Consider the following 24,000-nt stretch of genomic DNA (forward strand, 5'->3'; position numbering starts at 1 on the left):
CCTGGTGGACGCTCACCCTCCTGGACTCCCCAGGCCACACATGGAAGCAGCCTCAAAAGAACACCACTACCAAGTTCCCTCCACAAACATGGCCAGTAACACGGGTTTCACGTGTCCTTCCCTGTCCCCCCAGGTCCCCGTCTATCCGGCCACCTGAGGAAGGGCCCTGCACAGGTGGTTGGGCAAACTTGTCCACAGCCCCCAGGCAATACCAACCTCCAATGACCTCCACGAACTCCGGACCGGCCATCGCCAAGAATGGCACCTGGGCTTCTGTTGCCACCGCCTTGGCCAGAAGTGTCTTCCCACAGCCGGGGGGCCCGAGCAAGAGTGCACCTTTTGGGACTTTGGCGCCAAGCTGAAGGAAGCGCTCTGGGCTCTGGAAAAGCAACAGATCATAGCACAGTAGTCACAGGTGTTTGACAGAGAATTTCCAAAAGAGGACTCACGTGGAGATCCTGCACTGTCACGAATCAGCTGTGGTTCATGTGGTTTGGGAAAAGCAGAGAGCTCCGGCAGTGACCAGGTGTCCCAGATGGCCCGGGGTAAGGCCAGCAGCGGGCTCTCGGCCCTACTACTGGCTCAGGGCTGTGCACTCAGCCTGCTGGTTTAGCAGATACGGCACACGCCTGACTGGGGCAGTCCCTCCCTCAAGGAGGGCGCTCGCGTCTTACCTCCTGCTTGGCTCGCGCACCCACCTTCAGATAATCCACAAACTCTTTGACTTCCAGTTTGGCTTCGTGCATTCCTGCTACATCTTTGAAGCTGACTCCTTTCCCCATCTTGCCATCCACAATTGTGAAACGGGCCATTTTAAGCTGATTCTGGGCAGAAAAAACAAAGGGCAGGGTGCTGTGACTCCTAGCACAACAGGGAAGGTTAGCACCCGCAGGTTGGGTCTGCAAGCGCAAGGGGGCTTCGTGTCCCAGGGGCCCCAGCTCCCCTCGGCCCGGCTCTCATCTCCCACACCCTCTCCACATATTCAGACAGATGGGACCCAAAGTCACCTTCCAGGCAGCCAAGGGGAAATGTTTATTGTGCATCGCTAACAGTAAGAAAATCATCTAGCATCTAGCAATTTGCCTTTAAAAAAAAACAACATAAACCACCCCCCACCCAAACGAGGTAATTTAATATCTATTGCACAAAAACTGTATTTTTCCATGTGATTTTTCCTACTAGGGTGGAACTCTCTGATTATAAAGGTAATGTAATAACACTCAGCTCTAGGAAGGTTTGGTAGAAATGTTAGCTGGTAAATTTCTGGAGAGCAATCAGGCAAGATAAAGCTCTCGGTGAGGGGTGCAAATGAGCTAAATTCGGCCTCAGGAGGCACACCAGGCAGTCAGGCACTCCAAAGACACACGTGCATTAGGTTTATCACAGTACTATATAAATACCGCAGGGAAAATAAACAGCCCCTGAGATGCCAGGGTGGCTCAGTTGGTTAAGCGTCTGCCTTCGGCTGAGGTCGTGATCTCAGGGAGGGTCCCAGGATCAAGTCCCACATCAGGCTCCCCATTCAGCGGGGAGTCTGCTTCTGCCTCTCCCTCAGCTCATGCTCTCTCTCTCAAAATAAAATCTTAAAAAAAAAAAGTGACTATAGGGGCTCCTGGTGGCTCAGTTGGTGAAGCGTCTGCCTTCGGCTCAGGTCATGACCTCAGAGTCCTGGGATCGAGCCCCGAATAGGACTCCCTGCTCAGCGGGGAGCCTACAGCTCCCCCTCCTTGTGCTCGCTCTCTGTCAAATAATTAAATAAAATCTTAAAAAAAATTTTTTTTTAAATAAATAAATAAACAGCCCCAAATATGCAAGACTGGTGAAACTGGCTGAGTAAAACACAACATAGCCCCACAATGAGACACCGTTAAAAGGGTATGAGTCTTTAGCTAAAGACAGGAACACGATCCTGGTCTCAGTGGAAATATGTCTCGGTTCCCAGGGAGGTGACCAGAAGGTACCCTCTGCAGACCTGCTCCAAGCAGGCCCTGGGCCCCTCCCCAGCTCCTCTGCTGATGGGCTAACTGGCCATATGCAACCTGCCAGGGAGGGAAAGTTCATGTTACAATGAAGGTCACCACAACAGGAGAATTTTTTTTTTTTTTTTAAGTAATCTTTACATCCAACTCGGGGCCCAAACTCAAGACCCTGAAATCAAGCACTACATGTTCTTTTGACGGAGCCAGCCAGGCGCCCCAGGAGAATGCTTTTAAATTGTATTAAGGTTTGGGGCACCTGGCTGCCTCAGTCGGTAGAGCATGTGACGCTTCATCTGGGGGTCTTGAGTTCAAGCCCTCCATTGCGTGCAGAAATTACTTAAAAAAAAAAAATCTTTAAAAAAATAAAAATAAAATAAAAACATAAAGACAACCTTCAAAAATTTCTCAGTGTCTTAGCTAGTAGGAGAAACAAAAAAGTAAGTCATGCTCAGCTCCTGAAAACTGCAGAATAAATTGGCCTACACACCTGCTTGGCTCAGCTGCCCCACGAGTCAGGGAGAGAGTCGGGGGATAGGGGCTAAGCAGAAAGAAAGAGGAGCCGCCCAGGCCATGACTCCAGGCTGGCCTCTGTGACAGGTGAACATTCACTGTGATTTACGTGAAGCGTGTTCCGCGAGCACGAGCACAAACCCTAGACCACGGGTTCAATGAGATGGGATGTTCATAACTTACAAAAGCACTGAGTCCTCCTTCCCTTCCTGTCATTCCAGCCAGACGGAACACGTACCACAGGATGGCCAGGCCCACTGCGGTCATCCCCAAGGCGTAGAGGGCACTAGCAGGAGAGAGGGGCAGTTACGGGCAGGCAGTATGCACACGCCTCACGTCAGGGGCCATGGACCCTCCACAGATGACAAGAGCAACCCCCCACTCTGAGCCCAGTGTGCAGAGTGGATGGTTGTGGAAATGGGTTTCCTCGTCCACCTCTCGTCCTGTGACCTTCCCCAGGCTGTCCCATGGAGCGTGTAAAGGCCCGATACAGCGGCTCACCACAGTGCGAAGCCAGACCGCGGACACCGCGCACTGACCGGGTCATCGAGAGCCTCTTGATAATGCCCGAAAGAACAGATTTTCATGTGTGATATATTTTGTTTTCAAAAGTAGGCCATCGGGCACCTGGGTGCTCAGTCGTTAGGCATCTGCCTTCGGCTCAGGTCATGATCCCGGGGTCCTGGGGTGGAGCCCCGCATAGGGCTCCCTGCTCAGCAAGGGAGCACAGCGGTACAGAGTAAACCCCAGGGCTCCAGCCGTACCTCCCGCCATTGCCGACAGCCCCTCGGCCTTGGAGGCCCTGCACCCTCAAGAGAACGGCCACCTCTCAGGAGTGCCTGCCGTCACTGGCATCCTGCGTCTTCTCAGTGTGGGCACGTGTCCACGAGTGAACCTCTCTACACACGTGTGTGCCGTGAAGCCCCCCACGACTCTGCGAGTTAATGTGCTCCCGCTAAGGAGATGCAGGTCCCACAGGGTCCCCATTTCCACCTGCCACAAGGAAGCAAGAACTTCTACTGGACGTCCCTGCTTCTGCCCTTTCTGTTCCATTTTCCCATCTGTACAAGACGGCAGCCCCACAACGTACTGAACCAACAAGTAAGGAAAGTGAAAGACGCTCCAACAGGCCCACGATGCCCGTCCCCACGCGTGGTCACCGGCTCGCACTCCTACTTACCCTCCCACACGGGGGCAGCTTTACTGGAGGCAAGGCCAATGTGAGATGTTGGTGGTTTGTTATCACATTACAAAGCCAAGCCTGGTTTAGTTCAGGAGCCAAAAAATGACCAACATACTTTCCAAAGAATCCTGTCCGCTTATAGGAAACCGGGATCCTGTCCTTGCCTTCAATATTCAGGGCGTCTTCAGCAGCTCGGAGCTTCTCCTCAAACCTGTCGATGTTTGCCACCTGCATCCGGTACATCAAGGCCAGCCGCTGGGGGCAGAGAGCAGACGCGGTGCAGGTGACACGCGGGCTGAGGACAGCCGCGAGACCCAGCACCCACACCCCACAGTGCTCCAGAAGCTGAACTTCACCTGCCATTCAGAAACCACGTCCAGATCCCGACTGCAACACACTTTCCATACGTGTGCTTGCTCTGTTTTCACTAACAGGGACATTTAAGAAAACAGAGGGTGTGCTTTAGGCTTCAAACTCACCACCCAGCCTCAGCTGTGCGTGCAGAGCACAGAGACGACAGACACGAGCTATTTGCCGGGAGGCAGGCAACTCACTAAGGCAAGAACACAGGTCTGGTGCTTCACCACTGGCTGAATGTGAAACTCAGCTAAGTGGATTTCTCTATTCTCAGTAAACCCCTCCCGGGTAGAGAAGAGGCTCAGGGATTGTGCGCAGGTGGAATGTCCTCCACGGGTACAGGCTTCCCTGAGAGGAGGCTCCAGAGCAAGCCGGAAGTCCACGCTGGGCCCCCAAATCCCTGCTCTGTGAGCTGACCCGAGCCACCCACCAAGGGGCCATCCTGATCTCCACCAACCTGGACGGCATCCTGCCAGTCCCACATCATTCTCCTAAGGGCCTGGTCCAAATGCTTTCTAGAATGAAGCTGTTCCAAGCACAGCTTCTCAACGCACTGTGGAATCTACATGGAGCGACCAGACTCTCCCCTGGCGCTGAGAGGCTCAGAAGATTCTGCGTGGAATGAGCGGCTGGCCAGGCTGCATGTCACGGGGTCACAGGGCCAGATGCGAGAGGCAGCTGGGGGCACCCACCAGCCATGACACACTGATCGTCATCTGCGTTGGAATGCCCAGGGGCCTCAGTTGCTGGATTAACCTAACAGACCCCGGATGTCTGATCTGGACTTCATCCACGCCTCTGTCACTCAAACACCTGCCCAGCCAGGTGAACAGACTGCAAACACGTGGCAATGACCTTCTTTCTCTGCCGGAAGCCAAAAGCAAAATGCGATTCCAGACACCAATTCAACTCCCACATCTCTGACCGCCTGGGCTTCTGCAAGGTCACCCAGCTCACGCAATACGCAGGACCAGGAGGAACCTATCACCCCAACTAAATTACAAGCTCTTGTAAACCAACAACCAGCTGTAAACAGTGCTTGGCACTCAGCCCAATCCAGAACCTGGGCAGGGGCTGCGGTGCACCCCTGATGCTATCATGAGGGGCCCAGTGCTATGCCCAGGAGTCCACCTGTGCTCCCCATGAGCAGAGTGTGTCCACACTGGACACCTGTCTCCCAGCATTTTACCTGGTCCAGTGTCTCCACCACCCAAACCTCTAACAAAAAATGGAAAGGAGACTAAAGAAACATGACAACTAAGTATAATTCCTGGTCCTTGATGGGACCCTGGATTAAAAGTACTAATAAGGGGCGCCTCGGTGGCTTAGTGGGTTAATCGTCCGATTCTTGATCTCAGCTCAGGTCTTGAACTCAGGGTCGTGAGTTCAAGCCCTGCATTGGACTCCATGCTGGTGGAGCCTACTTAAAAAAATAATAATAAAATAAAGTAAAATACTAATAAAACAGCTCTTAACGTCAGTCCAGAGATGACCAGGGAACAGGCTCAGGGGAAGTGCTTTGGAAAATATTCTCGCGTCGCTACCTCTCCTGGGCCTGCCGCTGCTGTGGTTACGGGGTGGGGAGGATGGTGATTCCTTCCACAGCAGGTATTCAGAGTCAGCTTCTGGGACCCCCCCCATCCTCCCACCCCCAATGCCCAGCCCTCTCCCTGGGACCAAATCCCACCCTCCGGACCCCTCCTCTGGTGAGCGCGCTGGGCTCCCTCCTGGGGGCACCTGAGGTGGGGAGGTGAGCAGGCCCTTGCCCGACCCCAACTCTCAGCCACCCTCACAGAGCGCACAGTTTCCTGCCCTGGGGCCCCCAGGAATCCCGACTCACCAGCAGCTGCCCCAAGCTGCCCTGGGTGCTAACCTGCAGCCAGGACCAGACCCACAGGGCAGGACCTCAGAGTTGCCGCTGCAGGCCCCCCAGCTCCTGTCCCTGATTCAAGCACATTAAGCTCGGCTCAGGGCAGTGGGGACGAAGGAAAAGGGGCTCCGCCCTCACTCACAGGCCGCCCGAACACCACAGCTCCGGGGTGCAGGTAGACCTCCACCACGTCGCTCTCAGGCACCACCTGCACGCGCTGCACCTCGCCCTTGGCCAGCATCTCGTGCACAAAGTCGTTCCAGGAAATGCTGCCCCCGCTGGTGCTGAGCGCGTTCAGCAGGCTCATGATCACGGCGATGACAAACAAGGTGCGCAGCCGCTCACGGTACATCTGGTCCTCTCTCTCCTTGCGTCTCCTCTCCTCTGCAAGCAGGGTGACCAGGGGGAGCGACAGACACGGGAGAGATACTCATCACACGCCAGTCAAGGCCGCCAACACTGCACTCACCGAGGTCGCGTCTACTCAGAGCACAAAGCCAGTTTTACGGTCAGAAGCTTCCCTGCACCTGCCTGTGCTGCATCTTGGCAGTAAGCCCTCCCCCAGAGGCACATTTGACCCCTGACCTCGTACGGTCACCCATGATGCATGTGGCACACGTGCAACTCACTGATGACAAAGAAACACCTTTTAGCACCATCTGCCCTCCCCTCCCCAACAGCTGCCTATCCTGGACATATTTGGGGGGACCACTTAATTCAAGAATGTTCCCAGCAACCAACTCTTTATCCAAACCATCAGATAAATAATCACATTATTAGAATACAGACTGCACCGTGCCCAGTTCTTGGGGGACGAAAAGACACAAGACTCAGCCCCTGACCTTGGGGCGCATGAACACCTGGGAGGTGACACGGGAGGCCATTAGCACACAGCATAAGGAACTGTGAGAAGCAGCTCCCAGCAAGGCCACCATGGGGAGGCTCCGGGCGGGAAGGACGAGTAAGCACGCCAGGAGGACCGGGAGGACCGGGAGGACAGCAGGAGTCGCCTCCCTCAGGCCCACAGCACAGACGGGAGAGTCCTGCTTACAGCCGCCCAAGGCCAGGCCACAGTCTTCTCCCAAACCAGCCGGTCAGATAAGCCCCTCCCCTGCTGGGGACGAAGGGCAGTCTCCACACCGCTGTGTCTCCTCGCTGGCCCACCCGCCAGTCCTTAGAAGCATCTGGCACCTCCATTTCCACACCAGAAGGCCTGGACTATGATGCGGCCCTCACCTGTGTGGTACGGCTCATCCTCCCGACACTCCATCCAGACTTTACCGGGCCCGTCATTAATGACACCTTTTGAGAAGTGCATATACCGTCCTTCTCCAGTCCTGCCCAAGATGGCCCCGACTGATCTGAGCAACCAAAGCTTCCACCATTTACTTCTCCTGCACAGACACGGCATCCACTCGGGGGGAGAGCAGGGAGGGCCCCGCACAGGCACGGGGCTCAGCCCAAGCTGCACGTGTACGTGTGGTCCTTTCTCCAGGGACAAGAGCGCAACTGGACCTCCGTGTCCACCCACTTCCCTCTGCTCTGCTTGTAGGCGGACCGTCCACAGACACACAACCCTCCTCTCTGGCCATCCGTTTAGAGGAACTGAAAGGCATTTTTTTTTTTAAGACTTTTAATTTATTTATTTGACAGAGAGAGGGAGAGCGAGCAAGCACACAAGCAGGGGGAGTGGGAGGCGCCCCTGAAAGGCATTTTAAATCAGCTTAAAAACACAAAATGAGGGCGCCTGGGTGGCTCACTCATTGAGCGTCTGCCTTCGGCTCAGGTTCTGATCCCGGGGTCCTGGGATCGAGCCCCGCATCGGGCTCCCCGCTCAGCGGGGTCTGCTTCTCTCTCTGCCTGCCCCTCCCCTCTCATGCTCTCTCTCTCTCTCTAATAAATAAAATCTTAAAAAAAAACACAAAATGAATCTTACAGAGAAGGCTGTGTCAGCAATCATTCTGAAAACATGAAAGCACATTTCAGATGTTACCTTATCTGAGAATAGACAGTAATAGCAAATTTAATATTTAAAGCTCATAGTCACAAGTGGCAACAAAATAAAGGTACCCTTGTCTTGGAAAGCAAATTTTTTTTTTTTTTAAGATTTTATTTATTTATTTGACGGAGAGAGAGAGAGAGCGAGAGCAGGAACACAAGCAGGAGGAGTGGGAGAGGGAGAAGCAGGCTCCCCGTGGAGCAGGGAGCCCGATGTGGGACTCAATCCCAGGACCCTGGGATCATGACCTGAGCCGAAGGCAGACGCTTAACGACTGAGCCACCCAGGCGCCCTTGGAAAGCAAATTCATGTTCTCAGGTGAGTAATTATTTAGAAACCATGTATTTCATTTAATTTTCTATTTTGCCCCCAGTATGTGTTCTCATTAACAATGGTGGTAGTCATCACACTTGGCAAATGGGACGCTCCACCAGCAGAAGCTCATGTGACCGACTGGAGACCCTCAAATGGCGCGTGCACCCCCATGCTCTTGGCCGGTGGCTGTGGCACACAAGCCACTGGGAGGATGTACAAATTTGGGCCCAGGCCGCGTGGCGACATGGCCTTTCCTCACTGCTCTGACCGCCACACAGCACACCTCTCCTGGAGAAGGGCTCGCAGCAACTCTGTAACTCATGCGTGTCTGCTTGCAGAATGTGAAGCAGGTCTACAATTTTTAAAAGATACGGCTTGGTTTCATTTATTTATTTATTTATTTTAAAAAAGATTTCATTTCTTTAAGTCAGCTCTACACCCAACGTGGGGCTCGAACCCACAACCCTGAGATCAAGAGTCATATATTCCAGCGACGGAGTCAGCCGGGTGCCCCAGATATGGCTTGGTTTTAAATAACAAATAGCTTTGCATATTTTTGTAAGAATTTCTGAACAATAAAAAGACAGCTTTAATTTAGGCTCCAATAAACACCTTTCTTCACAAATCCAACGCTTTTCAAGTAAAAACCAGCCAGGTGTCCTGTCACACGTGGAACTGCCCCCATCGGCCTATTTCAGGGAGAAGGATCTGCCTGGCCAGGCCTGGAGGCCGCAGATCCCACTATGAGAGGATCTCCTGGTGCAGGAACAGGGAGGCCCCAACCCAGAGCGGTTATTGCTCTGAAGCTCCAGGACGTATCGCGGAGGTCAGGTGAAAATCGTTTGCACGTCTCAACAGATCTCCTATTCTGCTTCTGAGCCACAATCACCCTGAGTCCTCCTCCCTCCCCGGGCACCAAGGGGACAGACACAGCACGCCCCACCGCGCAGGACCCATCCAGCAAGGAGGGTGTGCGAGCACGCGCTCCGTCCATTCGCACTAGCCCAGGCCCACGAGGTGCGGTTAGCTGGTGCCGCACATGCTGTCCAGGGGTACCCAGGAGGAAGCCCTCCCGGAAGCGACCTGGCTGGGTGTCCCAAGAGCCACAGAAAACACTGTTGTTTCCTTAACTCGCTAGCTGTACTTCTGAAACTTAACCCAAGGACATCAAATGTAAAACACACATTTCTGGGGGCGCCTGGTTGGCTCAGTCAGCGGAGCGTGCAATTCTTGATCCCAGGCTTGCAGCAGTTACTAAAAATAAAATCTTTTATTTTTTTATTTTTATTTTTTAAGGATTTTATTTATTTGACAGAGAGAGACACAGCGAAAGAGGGAACTCAAACAGGGGGAGTGGGAGAGGGAGAAGCACGCTTCCCGCTGAGCAGGGAGCCCGATGCGGGGGCTCGATCCCAGGACTCTGGGACCATGATCTGAGCTGAAGGCAGACGCTTAACACCCAGGCGCCCCCAGAATAAAATCTTTTGAAAACAAAGGAAAACCCCACATATCTGTAGTGTTGGTCAGGTATGAAATTACGAGGGCCGGTCTGAGAAAGACAAAAGGGGTAGGTGTGGGTGTGAGACAGAGGACTGGCTCCATGAAAGTAAGATGTGTGAGGTCTGAGACATGAAATAAAATCTGACCCTGAGAGTCTAACTGGAAAATGGCCTTTCATCAGTTTGTTCCTCAAGGACCCCTTCCTCCGCTGCCCCTCCCTGCAGCTGCATCCCACCACATCTGTGAAGGCTGCCCTCGGGCGCAGTGCTCCCCGCAGCTCCCGCATCTACTTTGGCTCCCGACGCTAACGACAGGCTCACGGAGAGCCAAGGGCTAAGCCCGGGTAACACTGCTGCCTCCTGGCCACCTGACTGTCCACCACTGGACAGACCCCCTCGGAAACTCTGGTGCCAAAATCCCTCTTCAGAGGGGTGGCCACCTACACACGGGTCAGTGACCGACACAGCAGAGTTTCAGGGAGACAGCTTCCAGAGCTGCCCCAGGTTTTCTGTCCGGAAGTCCTTCTGGAAGAACTTATTCCCACTAACCCTGAACGCGGGCACTGTGGCGAAAAGCTTATGAGGTTTGCAGTGACAGTCCGGTTCTTTCCAACCGTCAGCTGGCGCTGGGCCCGCCCCAGATGGAGACAGCAACTCCAGAGAACACTCACAGCGCATCCTCAACCTCAGGGACAAGAAGCACTAGCACCAGGCGCCTGGGTGGCTCAGTTGGTTAAGCGACTGCCTTCGGCTCAGGTCATGATCCTGGAGTCCCGGGATCGAGTCCCGCATCGGGCTTCCTGCTCGGCGGGGAGTCTGCTTCTCCCTCTGACCTTCCCCCCCCTCATGTGCTCTCTCTCTCAAATAAATAAATAAAATCTTTAAAAAAAAAAAAAGAAGCACTAGCACCAAAGTGGTCTGGAGACTCCAGCAACTGCTTTTTTAGCTACACTTTTACTACGTGATACTGTAGATTCACGTGTAATCCTAGGTAGTAACAAAAACTATCTGCCCAGTTGCTTCCAACAGTAACTTTTTACAAAACCGGACAGTGACGCAGCCCCCCGGCCTTATTCAGACCGCCCCCGCTGACACGTGCTCTTGTGTCTTAGTTTCGTGCACTTTTCCGCCGGTGAAGACACACAGGACTTCGTCCCTGCGGGGGCTGCCTAGCTCCTAGGCCCTGCCAACACTGTTCGCCACCCCTGTGCCCGTGTCTCTGGAGAATGGGCTCTAAATGGGAACCACGTGGCACGCAAGCTTCCGGGACTGGCTCTTCATTCAAGACTGCCGCCAGCCCTGCGGGCAAGACCCTGCGGGCGAGACCCGGGCTGTGCCCGCTGTGTGCAGTCAGGGCGTGGGCGCTCCCGGTGAGCCAGACCCTCACCAGCACGCAGCAGAACCAGGGAGAGCCACAGCAGGTTCTCACAGAGAGGAAAACCCTCTGGTCAAGCAAGTCGTTACCCTCTCATGAAAATTCAGCAGACACGAGCTTCATCCCATGTTCTCAACTAACTCAGACTACCAACTACAAAGCAATCGCACGAAGAGGGCAGAGGCTGCAGACACCCTGGACACGCGCGGCTGCTGGACGGAGCGCAGGACAGAAGTGGGGAGACTCCTGCTTCTGCCTCTGCTGTCCCTCGCGCCACACTGGCTGAGACCCCGCGCGCAAGGCAGGCCGCCAGCGCGCCGCCCACCACCTCTTCCTTCACCGGAAACCCTTATCGTTACGCTGTCTTCAGTTACGATTCTGAGATAGGAAATTTTCCCCCGAGGTTCTTCCTGATTCTTTCATACTTGGCTTTTTAGATTTAATGACTTCATCCATGCAGGATTTATTTTGGAACACATGAAACAGTCTCTCTCCAAGTAATAGCAACTCTTCCACACCGTTTCGTACACAAGCCTCCCTTCTGCTACCGCGTGAAATGCCACCACAGCTCCGTATGAATTCTGAGATAAGCCGGACTCTGCCTCTGGGTGTCCTGTTCGGTTCCATTACGCTTCCTACCTATTACTGGACCAACCCGTTAATTTTGGGGAGAAAAACATCTCAGTATCTGCCACTATCAGCCTCACTGATATTTTTCAAAATCCTGTAGATTTTCTGATGAACCAAATCCTCACCCTCCACCCCCGAAAACCTTTTAACTCAGAAGCCTTCTGAGGAAGAGCCAAGTGCCCCAGGAGCTCTGTCAGCAAAAGAAATGACTGACTGCCCGAAGAGATGCCCCATGAAGCCTGAAACCAGGAATAACTAAACCGAACCCAAGCAATGGCTACTGGTTTCCAGTTAAGACCTATTCCAAAGAGCCTGAAGCTGGGGGCACCTGGCTGGATCAGTCGGTGCAGTGTGCGACTCTCGGGGTGGTGAGTTCGAGCCCCACGTTGGGCAAAGAGATTACTTTAAAAATAATAATAAAAAATAGGGGCGCCTGGGTGGCTCAGTTGGTTAAGTGTCTGCCTTTGGCTCAGGGTCATGATCCTGGGGTCCTGGGATCGAGTCCTACGTTGTCAGGCTCCCTGCTCAGCATGGAGTCTGCTTTTCCCTCTCCCCCTGCCCCTCCTCCCCCAGCCCCGACCTCCATGGTCATGCTCCCTCTCTCTCTCTCTAATAAATAATAAATAAAAATAAAATAAAATAAGTAAAGGACAACAAAATCAGCACCTAAGTTCGAGGCAGTTCCTTGACAAGACAACCATTTCTCTACCTGTGTGCCCTTCCGGAGAATCCTCACAGGACGGGGACCGTAACAGGGTAATTATGAGGACAGAATTAATGGAGAAGACATACGAATCACTTAGTACAGTGCTGAGCACACTCCAGCTGTTGCAGTGGGTTAGCAGCTTCCATTGTCATTAGCTCCAAGCAGCCAGCTTTTACCTTAGAGTCAATTCAGTTTAAACTAACCTTTTTAGGGGCGCCTGGGTGGCTCAGTTGGTTGGGCGACTGCCTTCGGCTCAGGTCATGATCCTGGAGTCCCGGGATCGAGTCCCACATCGGGCTCCCTGCTCGGCAGGGAGTCTGCTTCTCCCTCTGACCCTCCTCCCTCTCATGCTCTCTGTCTCTCATTGTCTCTCTCGCAAATAAATAAAATCTTAAAAAAAAAAAAAAAATTAAACTAACCTTTTTAATGCCCTCACCCTTTGCTTGATCAGAGTCCTAATTCTACAGATGAGACTCAAGATTTGCAAGTGAGGTTGTTGTGAACTGGGGTACACAGAGGTCAATCACACAGGACAGCGATGTGTCCCACTCCTTCCTCGAGGCCACGCACCGTACCAACCTCTCGTCTGGGGGCTGCTTCTCAAGTCTACACATCATCAGGAGCCTGTGTGGGGTGGGTCCGACCAAGTGCCTTCCTCCCCACCCCAGAGCACTTGAGTTCAAGGCAGATCGGAGGTTCACCCTTTGCACGCAGAGGACTATAATTCTGCCTACCTTCAGATGTCTGGACAGGACAAGGGACCCATGTGCTGATGGAAGCACCTCTAAAGGACAGGCAAGGAAAAGATCCAGTAATCACATTAAAGACTGGGGGTAGGTGTGCTCACAGTCAAGGAGACACAGGGGCCTAGGTGCACCCTACATTTGTTTTTAACTTTTCTTTCTTTTTTTTTTAAAGACTTATTTATTTTATTTGAGAGAGTGGGGGCACAGAGGGAGAGAGAATCTCAAGTAGACTCCCTGCTGAGTGTGGAGCCCGATGCGGGGCTCGATCTCATGACCCTGAGATCATGACCTGAGCCGAAACCAAGAGCTGGATGCTTAACCGACTGAGCCGCGCGGGCTCATGCTACTTTTAAGATAGGTTTCCTGTTGCTGAGACCAGAACACACATGTGCAGACAACCAAAGTAGCCATTATTTAAGAAAGTCAAATAGATATACCTTCATCATCTTCAGGGGTCCTCCCCTTAGATTTATCATTGTCCTTAGTCTTCTGCTTCATCCTGGAGGTGTTAAAATAGTAACTGCCACCTGCAAGGAATAGGGAATGTGTTTAACAAGATCTGCCCCTACAGAGAAGCGCTCAGAAGAGTATGTTCTTCAGTAACCAAACCAAAACAGAAGCCATCTGAAACCTACATCTGTAAGATTTAGAAGTTTGGGATGATCGTTCTTAGTACAGTAACTGCCAATTATAGAATAATAAACTATTTCAACTTACGGAGTATCTTTGTAATTCAAATCAGCAATGCAAGGGAGTAAAACTTCCTTATGAAGGTATACTGAGAACGTCTCCTGAGCTTGTTGGAGAACAACCCCTTCAAGAACCACAGTCACTCTAAGCTAATTTAAACTAATGAGCAACACGGTGGCTCTGACACGTGCGTCACCAGCAACCCAGTGGCCACCACCACCAAGACACAACACTCCTCCCACCAAAGGCACGGGTCTCGTCCACCGTCTAACTGAACTAATGTTTCAAAGGAGAGGAAGGAGAGTCTCACCAACCATGACAGCTGCACCTCTCTTCACAAGGTTAACAGAACCACCAGGGAGACTACATTGATGGCCCCTGGACACGGATCAGGCTGTCTGGAGAGTGAGCTGTGTGCCACCAGGCGCATGCATACACTTAAGTGGGGAAACACACACAGGAGGTGAGCGCGCGGCTGACCACATGTGGGCACCAAGCCACGTAATGTCCTTTAGGAGTTGGGAGATTCCACTTTTCCCAGTTCCACCTGGATAGAGGGGGGACGTAAGATCACATTGTCAATCCTGGAGGTCCTAAGGCCTTTGAGCTAAGATCTCTCTTGAGGATGTCACGGTGTCTCACCGAATGATAAAACCAGTGTTAAACATAAATTACTTGTAGGCTGTTTGTAATTACCTTCTGGATATAAAACATACAGAGCCACTCTGAAGATCCTTACTAGACGTTCTTGCAGCTGGCTAGAGAATATGGAAAACCTTGTAAGCAGCCCAATTACTGCCATACGTCAGATTTTTTTAAAAAGGGGAGGGGGACGACTCAGGTAAGCACACGTGGCCTGTTCAGACCTCATTCAGTCTATCTGTCCATAAACTGCACTTGAGAGCATCTAAGGGCTTACAATAAACAGAAGCCAAAGTCCCCTGAGTGATTTCCTTTCACTATCAGTGTCAAAACAGCAGCTTTATCCTGATTTATTTACAAATGTCACAGGATGTGCCTACTACCTGTGTTTCACAAGATACACACCTAAGAGTTTCCAGAGTCTGACTGGATTCTGGACTAGATGCTGTTTCCACAACAATCCACTGAACCCTTCAGCAGTTGGGGTCGGCAGGCACAGCTGCAAACTCTGAAAAGAAACAAAAAATACAGAGGACGGCCAGGATTATAATTCAGACCGGTCCTCAAGTTATGGTGAAATAGAACAACAATAACAAATTATGACCTAAAATGTGCGTGTTGAGCCCCAGCCAAGACGGCAGCAGGATTTGGGGTCTTTGTCTTCTGGATAGTTAACCTGAGCTAGAGCCCAGAGCGCACCCTCACTGGACAGTGCTCAGTCAATTCAGGTCCGTAACGCGTGAAGCTACGGGACACAGGTAAGATACAGCTATATGGTACTTTGCTCACACAAAACCGTCACCCCCCTTGGAGCCACGGCCAAGGACCATGGGGACTCATCTTCATGAGGTCTGATCCACGTGAGCCAATTGGGAGACAGTTCTCCATGAAACTCTTAGTGGGTTCAATTTTTAAAACTGTTTTGCGGGGAGCACCTGGGTGGCTCAGTCGGTGAAGCGTCTGCCTTCGGATCAGGTCATGATCCCCGGCTCCTGGGATCAGTCCCGCATCCAGCTCCCTGCTCAGCTGCAGGTCAGCTTCTCTCTCTGCCTCTGTGATCTCTCGCTCTTTCTCAAATAAATAAAAAAAAATAATAAAATCTAAAAATATAAAACTTTTTTTTTTAAGATTTTTATTTAGTTATTTGAGAGAGAGAGAGCACAAGCAGGGGGAGAGGGAGAGAGAGAAGCAGACTCCCCACTGAGCAGGGAGCCCGACTCGGGGCTCGATCCCAGGACCTCGGGATAAGAGCCCCCCAGGCGGCCCTTAAAAATATTTTTTTAGAGATTTTAGTTTTAAGTAAGCTCTACAGCCCACGTGGGTGGGGCTCGAACTCACAACCCAGGATCCGGTCGCATGCTCCACCGACTGGGCCAGGCACCCAAGACGCCAGGAAGGAAACCACAAGGCAGAGAATATCAATACCCCAAAAATGGGCTGGAAAAATGCAGGCTGGGACCTACGAGGAGTCTCCTCCGGGGCTGCCCGGGCGGCCTCTGCGCCCGACCGCGCCTCTCTCGCTCGGGGTCCGCCGGGGCCGGGGGCCGGGGGCCGGGGGCCCGGGGGTGGGGGCGGGGCCCGCCCGGGGACGGGAGGTGCCGGCCGAGGGGTCGGGAGGTGGAAGCGCGGGCGGCAGCGGGTCAGGGGCTGGAATGGGCGCGGCCCGGCCGGGGTCGGCGGGTACCTGCTTGGCGCGGCCCCCGGCCCCCAGGAGCCGCATCGCAGGCCTGTGGACGAAGTGCCGGCACCTCCTTCCGGCCCCGAAGGAGAGGCTTAGGCTCCCGCCCGAGCAGGGGCTCCGCAGCGGCGCGGACCCCGCGGCCGGGCCCGGGCGGAGGGCGCGCAGCAGCAGCAGCGCGGCCGCCATGTCGGCCCGGGAGCGGCGCGTGCGCGGTCGGACGGCCCGGGGGGCGCGTGCGCGGTGGGGGCCGGCCGGGCTGGTTCCCCGCGCCCGCCGCGCCCCGGCCGTCCCGGCGTTCCCTGGCGGTTGGTCAGGTGCCGCCCGGGGCGCCGCGCCGGACTGCGCGCTGCGGCTGCGCCGTTCGGGGGCGTCGCTGCTGGAGGGGGCCGCGGGGCCCGAGGGAGCCGCGCCGGGAGAGCGGGGCCCCGGACCCCCGCCCCCAGCCCCACCCGGCGCGCCGGCGCGGGTCTTGCCCTTGGTTCACGCCTCAGCGGAGCGAGGGCGGCCGGGCGCCGTGGCGCGGGCCGAATCCGCGTCGTGCGGTGCTGCGTTCCGGAGAGTGACCGTGTCACCTGGTCATTTTCTGCTGGCGGCACGACCGTGTCGGACGTCGTCCCCAGCGCCGGTCGTCGGGGTCGCGGCCGGGAGACTGCCCCTGCGCCCCGGGCCGCCGGGCCCCTGCCGGCCCACCTCTGTCCCAGCGCTTGGGGCTGCTGACCGCCGGAGCTTTCGGCCCGTTCCGTAGGGGCGTCCGAGTTGGCGGATCCGGGTGGTAACGTGCACCCCTCCGTCGTCCACCAACCCCTGAAAGCGGCCTGGTGCTAACCGGTGCCTGGTCCGCATCAGTCCCTCTCTCGCTCTTCAAGATTGTGTTTGTTTGAGAGAGAGCGAGAGCAGGGGCTGGTGGGGAGAGGGAGAAGCGGACTCCCGCCGAGCGGGGAGCCCGGCAGGCTCGATCCCAGGACCCGAGATCAGGACGGAACCGCAGGCAGGCCAGTAGCAGACTGGGCCACCCGCGTGCCCCCGTATCAGATACCCTCATAGCCACGATTCTGAAGTACCTTCATGTCTGTCTTACAGATGAGGAGACAGACTCAAAAGTCAAGAGCAGCCGGCTGAGAAGTTATGGCACCGCCCCAGAGCCGGTCTGACTGGTTTCTGGGCCGCACTCCACCATTATTCCTTAGGTATTATAGAAGTAGCTGCCTGTGTGAACCCTTCCCCTGCCTCAGGGCTGAAACGAGGAAAGTGTGGGACAGTTTTTAAGCTCAGGGTCCCGATGACGGGTGCCCAGCCCTCCAGCAGCTGGTGTTTCTGCAGAGGTTCGTTCTTGTTTGTGGAGAGAGCAGCCCCTAGGCGCAGGGCTGCCCCTGGTTCACACAACTGAGCTCACTTCCTTTGCTTCTCCTGTGCTCCTACCACCTTCCTTCACCACCAGTCCTTCCTCCCCAGCCCCCCCACACTGTTCCTTCTTTCGCTGGTTAAATTGCCCCACCCACTTACTGCCTTCCCTCCTCCAGCTCGCTCTACCCTGCCCTCGCTCTGCCCACACCAGTCCCGTGACTGTGACTTCCGAGAGAGTGGTTTCTCGCACCTTATCGACGCTTGTGCAGTGTGCCCTGATGGGAAGTGACCAAGCCCTCCACCCTCATCCCTGTTCCCTCATCATCCACTCCAGAGGATTCGTGACTCAAAGCCTCTAAGAAATGTGAACGTGTTTGGGAAGAGCGTAAGATATGCTCCTACTAATACTGCTTGCACTAAAATTGTTACTGTGGTCTGACTGGCGCTTCAGTGGGAAGCAGTGCAGGGTGATGGCCCACCTCTGGCAGAAGAACACTGGCTTCTGTCCTCAGCCTATGACCTTGAGCAAGTTGCTGCCTTCTCCAAGCCTCAATTTTCTCATCATTAAAATGGGGATAATAATTATCTGCAAAGTGAGGCTAATAGCAGCCCTGGGTTTCCCACGGGGTTGTCGTAACGATAAAATACAATAAAATACGTGAGAACGGCCCATGAAGCTGGCAGTCACTTATATGTAGGAGTTTATCCCTGGGATGTCGAGGCAAATGAGATTGTGGGAGAACACATTATCAATGCATTTACTCAAATGTATTTTTTTTTTGAAGATTTTATTTCTTTATTTGACAGAGAGAGAGCACAAGTGGGCAGAGCGGCAGGCAGAGGGAGAGGGAGAAGCAGGCTTTCCGCTGAGCAGGGAGCCCGATGTCGGGCTCGATCCCAGGACCCTGGGACCAGGACCTGAGCTGAAGGCAGGCGCCGACTGAACTACCCAGGCGCCCCTATTCAGATGCATTTAACAGCTGCTCTGGAGGTTGGCTGTGTCTAGGGCCTCAGGTGACTCTGAACCCCGCCCAGTTTCAGTGCCCCCTGGACACTAGGGCTCTGGTTTAAGCATTCAGGTGCCCATGACCTGGACCCTAGAAAGATGAGGCCTAGGAGAGCTGGCTCACTGGACCATCCTCGGCCCTCAGGCCTTCCATTACCGGCTAGCTTTATTCTTTCTGTACTTCTCAACTTCTGCTTATTCATTTGTCCTTCCTCAGCTCTCTGAACTCTGTGTACATCAGGACAGTTAGGCGTGGCTTCCCATAACCATCTGAGGTGATCTCCGGGTGAACTCTGGGTGTGAGTCAGGGCATGTCTTAGGTCTCTCTGCATTCACACCCTGATAGCGGGTGTGTGTGTGAGCTAAGCGCTCCTCAGGAGCCCACGCTGTGGGGAGGAGGGGGAGAAGAAGAGATCCGCCCACTCCTACCCTGGGACTCCCCTCTTGTTCCTTGGGTGGTGGGGGTCCTGGGCTCTCAAGTTCCTGCTGCAGGCACGCTGCTCCCGATAAGTCCTCCTTGTCTGTTAAATAGGAATGACATGTTAGCACCTGAGACAGGAGTTGATCTTTGGGGCCATTTTTAGTTTTCATATTTAGGTTTCCTTATTCATATCAGAGCAAGTAATTATTTGCTTCTTCCCAAGTTGGGCAGGTCGGCAGCAACTAAACTTTTACTTATTTATTTTTTTAAAGATTTTATTTATTCGACAGAGAGAGACACAGCGAGAGAGAGAACACAAGCAGGGGGAGTGGGGGAGGGAGCCCGACATGGGGCTCCTGTGGTCCTGGGACCATGACCCGAGCCCAAGGCAGACGCTTAAGAACTGAGCCACCCAGGTGCCCCTCAACTAAACTTTTAAACTTTTTTTCTTTTTTTAAGCACGGTTGCTTCTACACTTAACCCTGGCCTTTGAAGCCCTTGGGCTGTTGATCACTGTGATTGCTGCTCCCACAATGGTGTCGGTGAGCTCCTCCTTGGAGGCTAAGTCTCACAGCTTGGAATGGCCTGCTCCACAATGACGTATTTGGCTAATCTTAGGATGTCTTCTATAAGATACACTCCTTTGTAGAACGTCAGAATAAACTCATTCATTTCTTTGAGTTTTGGTAAATTTTGTTTCTGAACTAGAGATCTTTTTTAAGAACTTATTTCTTCTTTGGGCTGCCTGGGTGGTTCAGTCGTTAAGCGTCTGCCTTCGGCTCAGGTCATGATCCCAGGGTCCTGGGTTCGAGCCCCTCATCGGGCTCCCTACTCAGCGGGGAGTCTGCTTCTCCCTCTCCCGCTCCCCCTGCTTGTGTTCCCTCTCTCGCTGTCTCCCTGTCAAATAAAATCTTCAAAAAAAAAAAAAAAAGGGAATCATTTCTTCTCATATTGCTTGTTAGCTGGGTTTCAGTCATCATATGTATGGGATTTTATAATCACTGATTTTGTTCTTGAAAGGATAAAAAGTCATTTCTACTAGCAAAAAACCTGTATAGAAATGTGTGTGTGACTGTCTGTAACCTCTGTGTTTCTCAAGATGCTGGGTGTGAGATTTTGGACCGATGTCCAGGGGGCACCCCGAAGCGCAGGGGCTGCTTCCTCTCCAAATTCCATTACCTCCCAGAGCTCTGGAGAGCACACGCCAAGTTCATTCATCATCTGTTCTGTTGATCGTATCTGCTACCCACTGATACGGAACAAATGACCCCAACACTTGGCAAGGTAAACCAATGTTCATTGTGTCACACGGTTTTCTGAGGATCGGGAAGCTGGGTGTGGTTGACCAGGTGGCTCAGGCTCAGTCTTCCACAAGGGTGCGGTCCGGTCGTTGGCCAGGGCTGCGGTCATTTGAAGCTTTCCTAGTGCTGGAGGCTGGGTTTCCAAGGTGATGCCTTTGCCTGGCTGTTGGCAGGAGCTCAGCTCCTCACCACGTGGCGTCTCCGTGGGGCTGCTCACATGACATGGTCCCATTTGGCAGGGACGGCCCAAGAGTGTGAATACCATGGGGCAGGGGTCATCGAGGGTCTCCTTGGAGGCTGCTGACCACAGTGATGATTACAGAAGATGCCTGTTGTTCACCTCTGCTCAGCAAAACCCAACCCTTGGATCCTGACTTCCCCTGGTCACATGACCCCAGGCCTTCCTAGTGCTGCATTCATCCCTACAATGATTGGTCCAGGAACAGAAAGTCAGCCTATGAGGTCCTTCCTCAGAGCTTCTGTTTGAAGGTGAAGAAGACACTTTGCCTTTGGGGTCATGGAGTAGAAGGATGGATTGCCTATGCCCCTTTCCCACCATGTGGAGAGAGCCAACCACCGCTGCAGAGAAGTTGGCCCACAGATAGAGAAGAAAAAGCTGCAGGTGAGGCTTGGGACAACCTGGTTTGCGTCCCTGGATCCGGTCATGGCCGGTGGGAACCCCCACTTCATTCCTTATCATGAGCCAACCCCTTTCTTTAGATGCAAGTTTACATTGGGTTTTTGGGTTTTTGTTGGTCCAAGCTGGGGTTTGCCTGTCCAGGTTCGGTAGCTACGGGGGAGTCGTCACTGGCCAGAGCACTGGGGTCCCTCCTTAACCCCTCAATGTGAGCTCAGAAGCTGTCTGGGATCAGCTACCAGAAAAGAGGGACCATGTTTGGATGTCCAGTTTACAGCCTATTCCTGGAAGTTACTGGCTTGCTATCTTCCTGGCCCCAGGGGTTACTTGTTAGGTGAACGATAAGATATTCGAAGGAAGAAGGCGTTCACTTTTTGTATATGGTCCCCCAGACAACTTTCAGTTGAATGTGCCTTGTAGCCAACAGGATCCTCTGCTTGCTCGTTTCTGGGGTGTAGACAGGGATCAGATCAGCTGTATCTCCACTCTGTAATCCACAGCCAGCAATCATCAGCAGAGCATCCCCATTTCTCGGGGTTGGACAGGACACACTGTCCCCCGAAGGTCTCTGTGTCCTTCAGTGAAGGCGTAGAGTATTCACCAGCTGGCTGGTCCTAGATCCTAGAGGTCTATGGCTATTATGGCTCGTCAGCAAATCAGTGATGGACGTACTTCTGTAGAAATTCCATGAACCACATTGAATTTGGACAGCCACAGCGTAATAGGAACAAGACGCAGGGACAAGCAAGTGTTCCCAGACATCCCTGCCTTTCCTACCAGCTGCTGAAGAAAACCTTGCTTTTGTTCACTCCGAACTTCCAACTCCCTGTTCTCAGAGATTGCTAGCTCACTCCCAGATGTTCTGCAATGCAGAACAAAAAGAGAAAGGACAAAAAGAGGTCAAAAGAAGGGAGGACAGATCCAGAAGGGTGGGGAAAGACCCCCAGAGCTGTTACTGGTCCCAGAGTAAAGATGATGGAAAGAGGGGAGGAGGGGTGAGAGGGGCAGGTGGGGATAGTTTCTGAGGGTGAGTTTTTGGGGGGATTGGTGAGAGGCCCTCAAACAGTTGCAGAAAATGAAAGAACTGGAGAAAAAAGTCTATTGTTAAGGGATAAAGTGGCATTTCCCTTCACAGACACTCTGTGGCCATGTCCTAGGTGCTGGGGACACAGCAGTGAACAAACGCTTGTCCTCGATGAGCTTCCATTCCCACGAGAAACGAGTCAACCAGAGCAGCAAAGCACACGGTACGGAGGGCAAGTAAAGCGTGAGCGGGGTGGAGGAAAGCGAGTGTGCGGGCTGGCTCCACCACCATGGTGAGGACCCTGCCTTTGTGCTCTCGGTGGAGGAGCCTGTGGAGGGTTTTGAGCTACAGACGGATTCGTCTGTGTTACAGCATCCTTTTGGCCAGACTGGGGTGGGGCGGCGCAGGGCTTGCAACAGCCCGAGCAGGAAGGTGCGCTTGGACGTGTGGGACAGGCTGAGGCTTCCCAGAGGCACAGGGCAGCCGGCGGTGGCTTCATGTTGATCTTGGAGGCCGGCTGATCACGGGGTCAGCACACGACTGCCCTCGCCCCGATGAGGGCTGAGCACCCCACCAGGCCCCGCCAGGTGCAGGTGAGAGAGGACCAGTTTCAGGCGCTGGTCCTTTTCACCATAATTTACAGGTTGATTTGACAGGGGCAAGGTGGCTGCCTCTACAAAGAATTTGAGCCAGGGCTCACTTAAGCCCCCTCCCCCCACAGATCATTGGCTACACAGACACACACCAGCAGATCGAGGCGCCAGGACCTCCCTGTGGTCCACTTAGCCGTTTTCCCCAGAGGATCCGTGTTTCTGGAATTCAGGGCCAGCCCTGGTGGGAGGAGGCGTCAGAGCTGATCAGGTTAAGTCGGAGATTATCTGGAGAGGGGAGGGTACTTTGGCTTTCTACTGGCCTCAAATCGCAGCATGCGATATGGGTTTGGCCACATCTCTGTCCGTGCTGTTTTATGTTTATTTTGTTTGACAGTTTATTTGTGACTTGGGCCCTAGGCAATCCTACAGCCGGTTACAGTTTCATAAACAGAATAAACAAAATGAAACAGAGCCCATAGACTATGTTTACAATCCTTCTCTGGGCAGAAGGGAGGGACTGAAGCACTTGTCTGGGAGGTCTGGGGTACGCAGGCACAAGAAGCCGGCCTCGCTGGACGCTGTGGGTGCTGTGCGCAGGGTCACTGGAAGGTGACTCGCAATATTCAACGCTGGAACCCAGGAGCAGCCGGGTAGCGTTCCTTTATTTCTCTCAGATGACATCTATCCTTTTATCTTCTGAATACTTTTTAAAGTTGCAAAGCTGAGCTTCAGTGACACAGTTTACTAATTCCTATAATCCCGAGCATCACTGCTGTCCCCAGTACTGTGTATCGTGTTTTGAAAGGTATGTGTGCCCATGAAGCACGGTCTCTGCCCAGAGGTGGTGAAGCAGGGAGCGTGAGCTCCAGGAAGGAGCTGAGGGACTGACATCCGGGTTCCTGTGGCCCGGGCCAGGCTATCCCCCACAGCAAACCCATCTCCAAAGGTCTCTGCTTCTCCCCACCAGGCGGGTGCGTAAATGGCACGCAGGACAGCTCCAGGGGCAGTCCGTGAGCGCCCAGGCTGCTCAGGCTGGCTTCTTCTGTGTCTGGGCCCACTGCTTTCCACCATTTCCCCACACTCTGCGCACTCTACTGAACGGGACCACTTCTCTCTCCCTTGTTAAGTTGTACACCTTCCAACAGTCTAGGGACATCTAACTCAATCTTCCAGACCCCAGGGCCCTGTATCGCCTTCTTCAGAACAGTTACCTTCTCAGTAGCCTGCGGCCATGACATTTCTCCAAGCTGCCGGACCTTTGCTGACCTTTGCTGACCTTTGCTGACAGAGGGTTTTGGGGGGCCCCCAGGGTTCCTGGACCACACTTGGTGAAACTATGGTCTCAATCACGGCAATTCTAATGTCATTAGAATGATTTTTATCAAAGATATGTGAGTTTGGGGTACCTGGGTAGCTCAGTCAGTTAAGTGTCTGACTCTTTTTTTTTTTTTTTTTTTAAGATTTTATTTATTTGACAGAGCACAAGCAGAGG

At 53.4% G+C, this 24,000-nt stretch overlaps 2 protein-coding genes and 1 long non-coding RNA gene across 14 annotated transcripts in view; 2 read left to right on the forward strand and 1 right to left on the reverse strand.

Moving 5' to 3' along the window:
• The window catches only part of LOC135362817 (uncharacterized), a 29,162-nt gene extending 19,282 nt beyond the window's left edge, over positions 1–9,880 (forward strand). For 4 of the 7 annotated variants that reach the window (XR_010408066.1, XR_010408071.1, XR_010408070.1 and 1 more), the window contains one exon: positions 134–9,880. Coding sequence is in view for 1 of the 7 variants with exons in the window: in XM_064580766.1 (XP_064436836.1) it covers positions 134–225 (92 nt within the window). In the remaining 6 variants the exon portion in view is untranslated. The remainder of the gene's footprint in view (positions 1–133) is intronic. The other 3 variants (XR_010408068.1, XR_010408069.1, XR_010408067.1) reach the window with 2 other exon arrangements.
• The window catches only part of SPG7 (SPG7 matrix AAA peptidase subunit, paraplegin), a 32,886-nt gene extending 15,505 nt beyond the window's left edge, over positions 1–17,381 (reverse strand). Inside the window, exons 1-8 of one of the 3 annotated variants that reach the window (XM_064580764.1) lie at positions 17,244–17,381; positions 14,907–15,009; positions 13,607–13,696; positions 6,042–6,283; positions 3,788–3,927; positions 2,673–2,775; positions 699–824; positions 217–379 (exon numbers count right to left, since the gene is read on the reverse strand). In XM_064580764.1, the coding sequence (XP_064436834.1) occupies positions 217–379; positions 699–824; positions 2,673–2,775; positions 3,788–3,927; positions 6,042–6,283; positions 13,607–13,696; positions 14,907–15,009; positions 17,244–17,249 (973 nt within the window). In that variant the 5' untranslated portion in view covers positions 17,250–17,381. Of the gene's footprint in view, positions 1–216; positions 380–698; positions 825–2,672; positions 2,776–3,787; positions 3,928–6,041; positions 6,284–13,606; positions 13,697–14,169; positions 14,407–14,906; positions 15,016–16,185; positions 16,401–17,243 lie in introns of those variants that run through there. The other 2 variants (XM_045890550.3, XM_064580765.1) reach the window with 2 other exon arrangements.
• LOC135362818 (uncharacterized) lies at positions 16,444–23,282 on the forward strand. Of its 4 annotated transcripts, none has more exons than XR_010408075.1 (8): positions 16,444–17,174; positions 17,263–17,369; positions 17,703–17,911; positions 18,334–18,540; positions 20,053–20,237; positions 20,494–20,876; positions 22,027–22,138; positions 22,637–23,282. It is a non-coding gene; the product is annotated as an uncharacterized LOC135362818 (long non-coding RNA). The 4 variants fall into 4 exon arrangements; XR_010408072.1 differs by having other exon boundaries at positions 16,446–17,174; positions 22,049–22,138; XR_010408074.1 differs by having other exon boundaries at positions 16,448–17,174; positions 20,605–20,876; positions 22,049–22,138.
• The last annotated feature ends 718 nt before the right edge of the window (positions 23,283–24,000 follow it).

This window comes from Mirounga angustirostris, unplaced genomic scaffold (assembly GCF_029215605.1).
Source record: "Mirounga angustirostris isolate CCGP_5_RB_7025 unplaced genomic scaffold, mMirAng1.0.hap1 SCAF_16, whole genome shotgun sequence".
Taxonomy (NCBI): Eukaryota; Metazoa; Chordata; class Mammalia; order Carnivora; family Phocidae; genus Mirounga; species Mirounga angustirostris.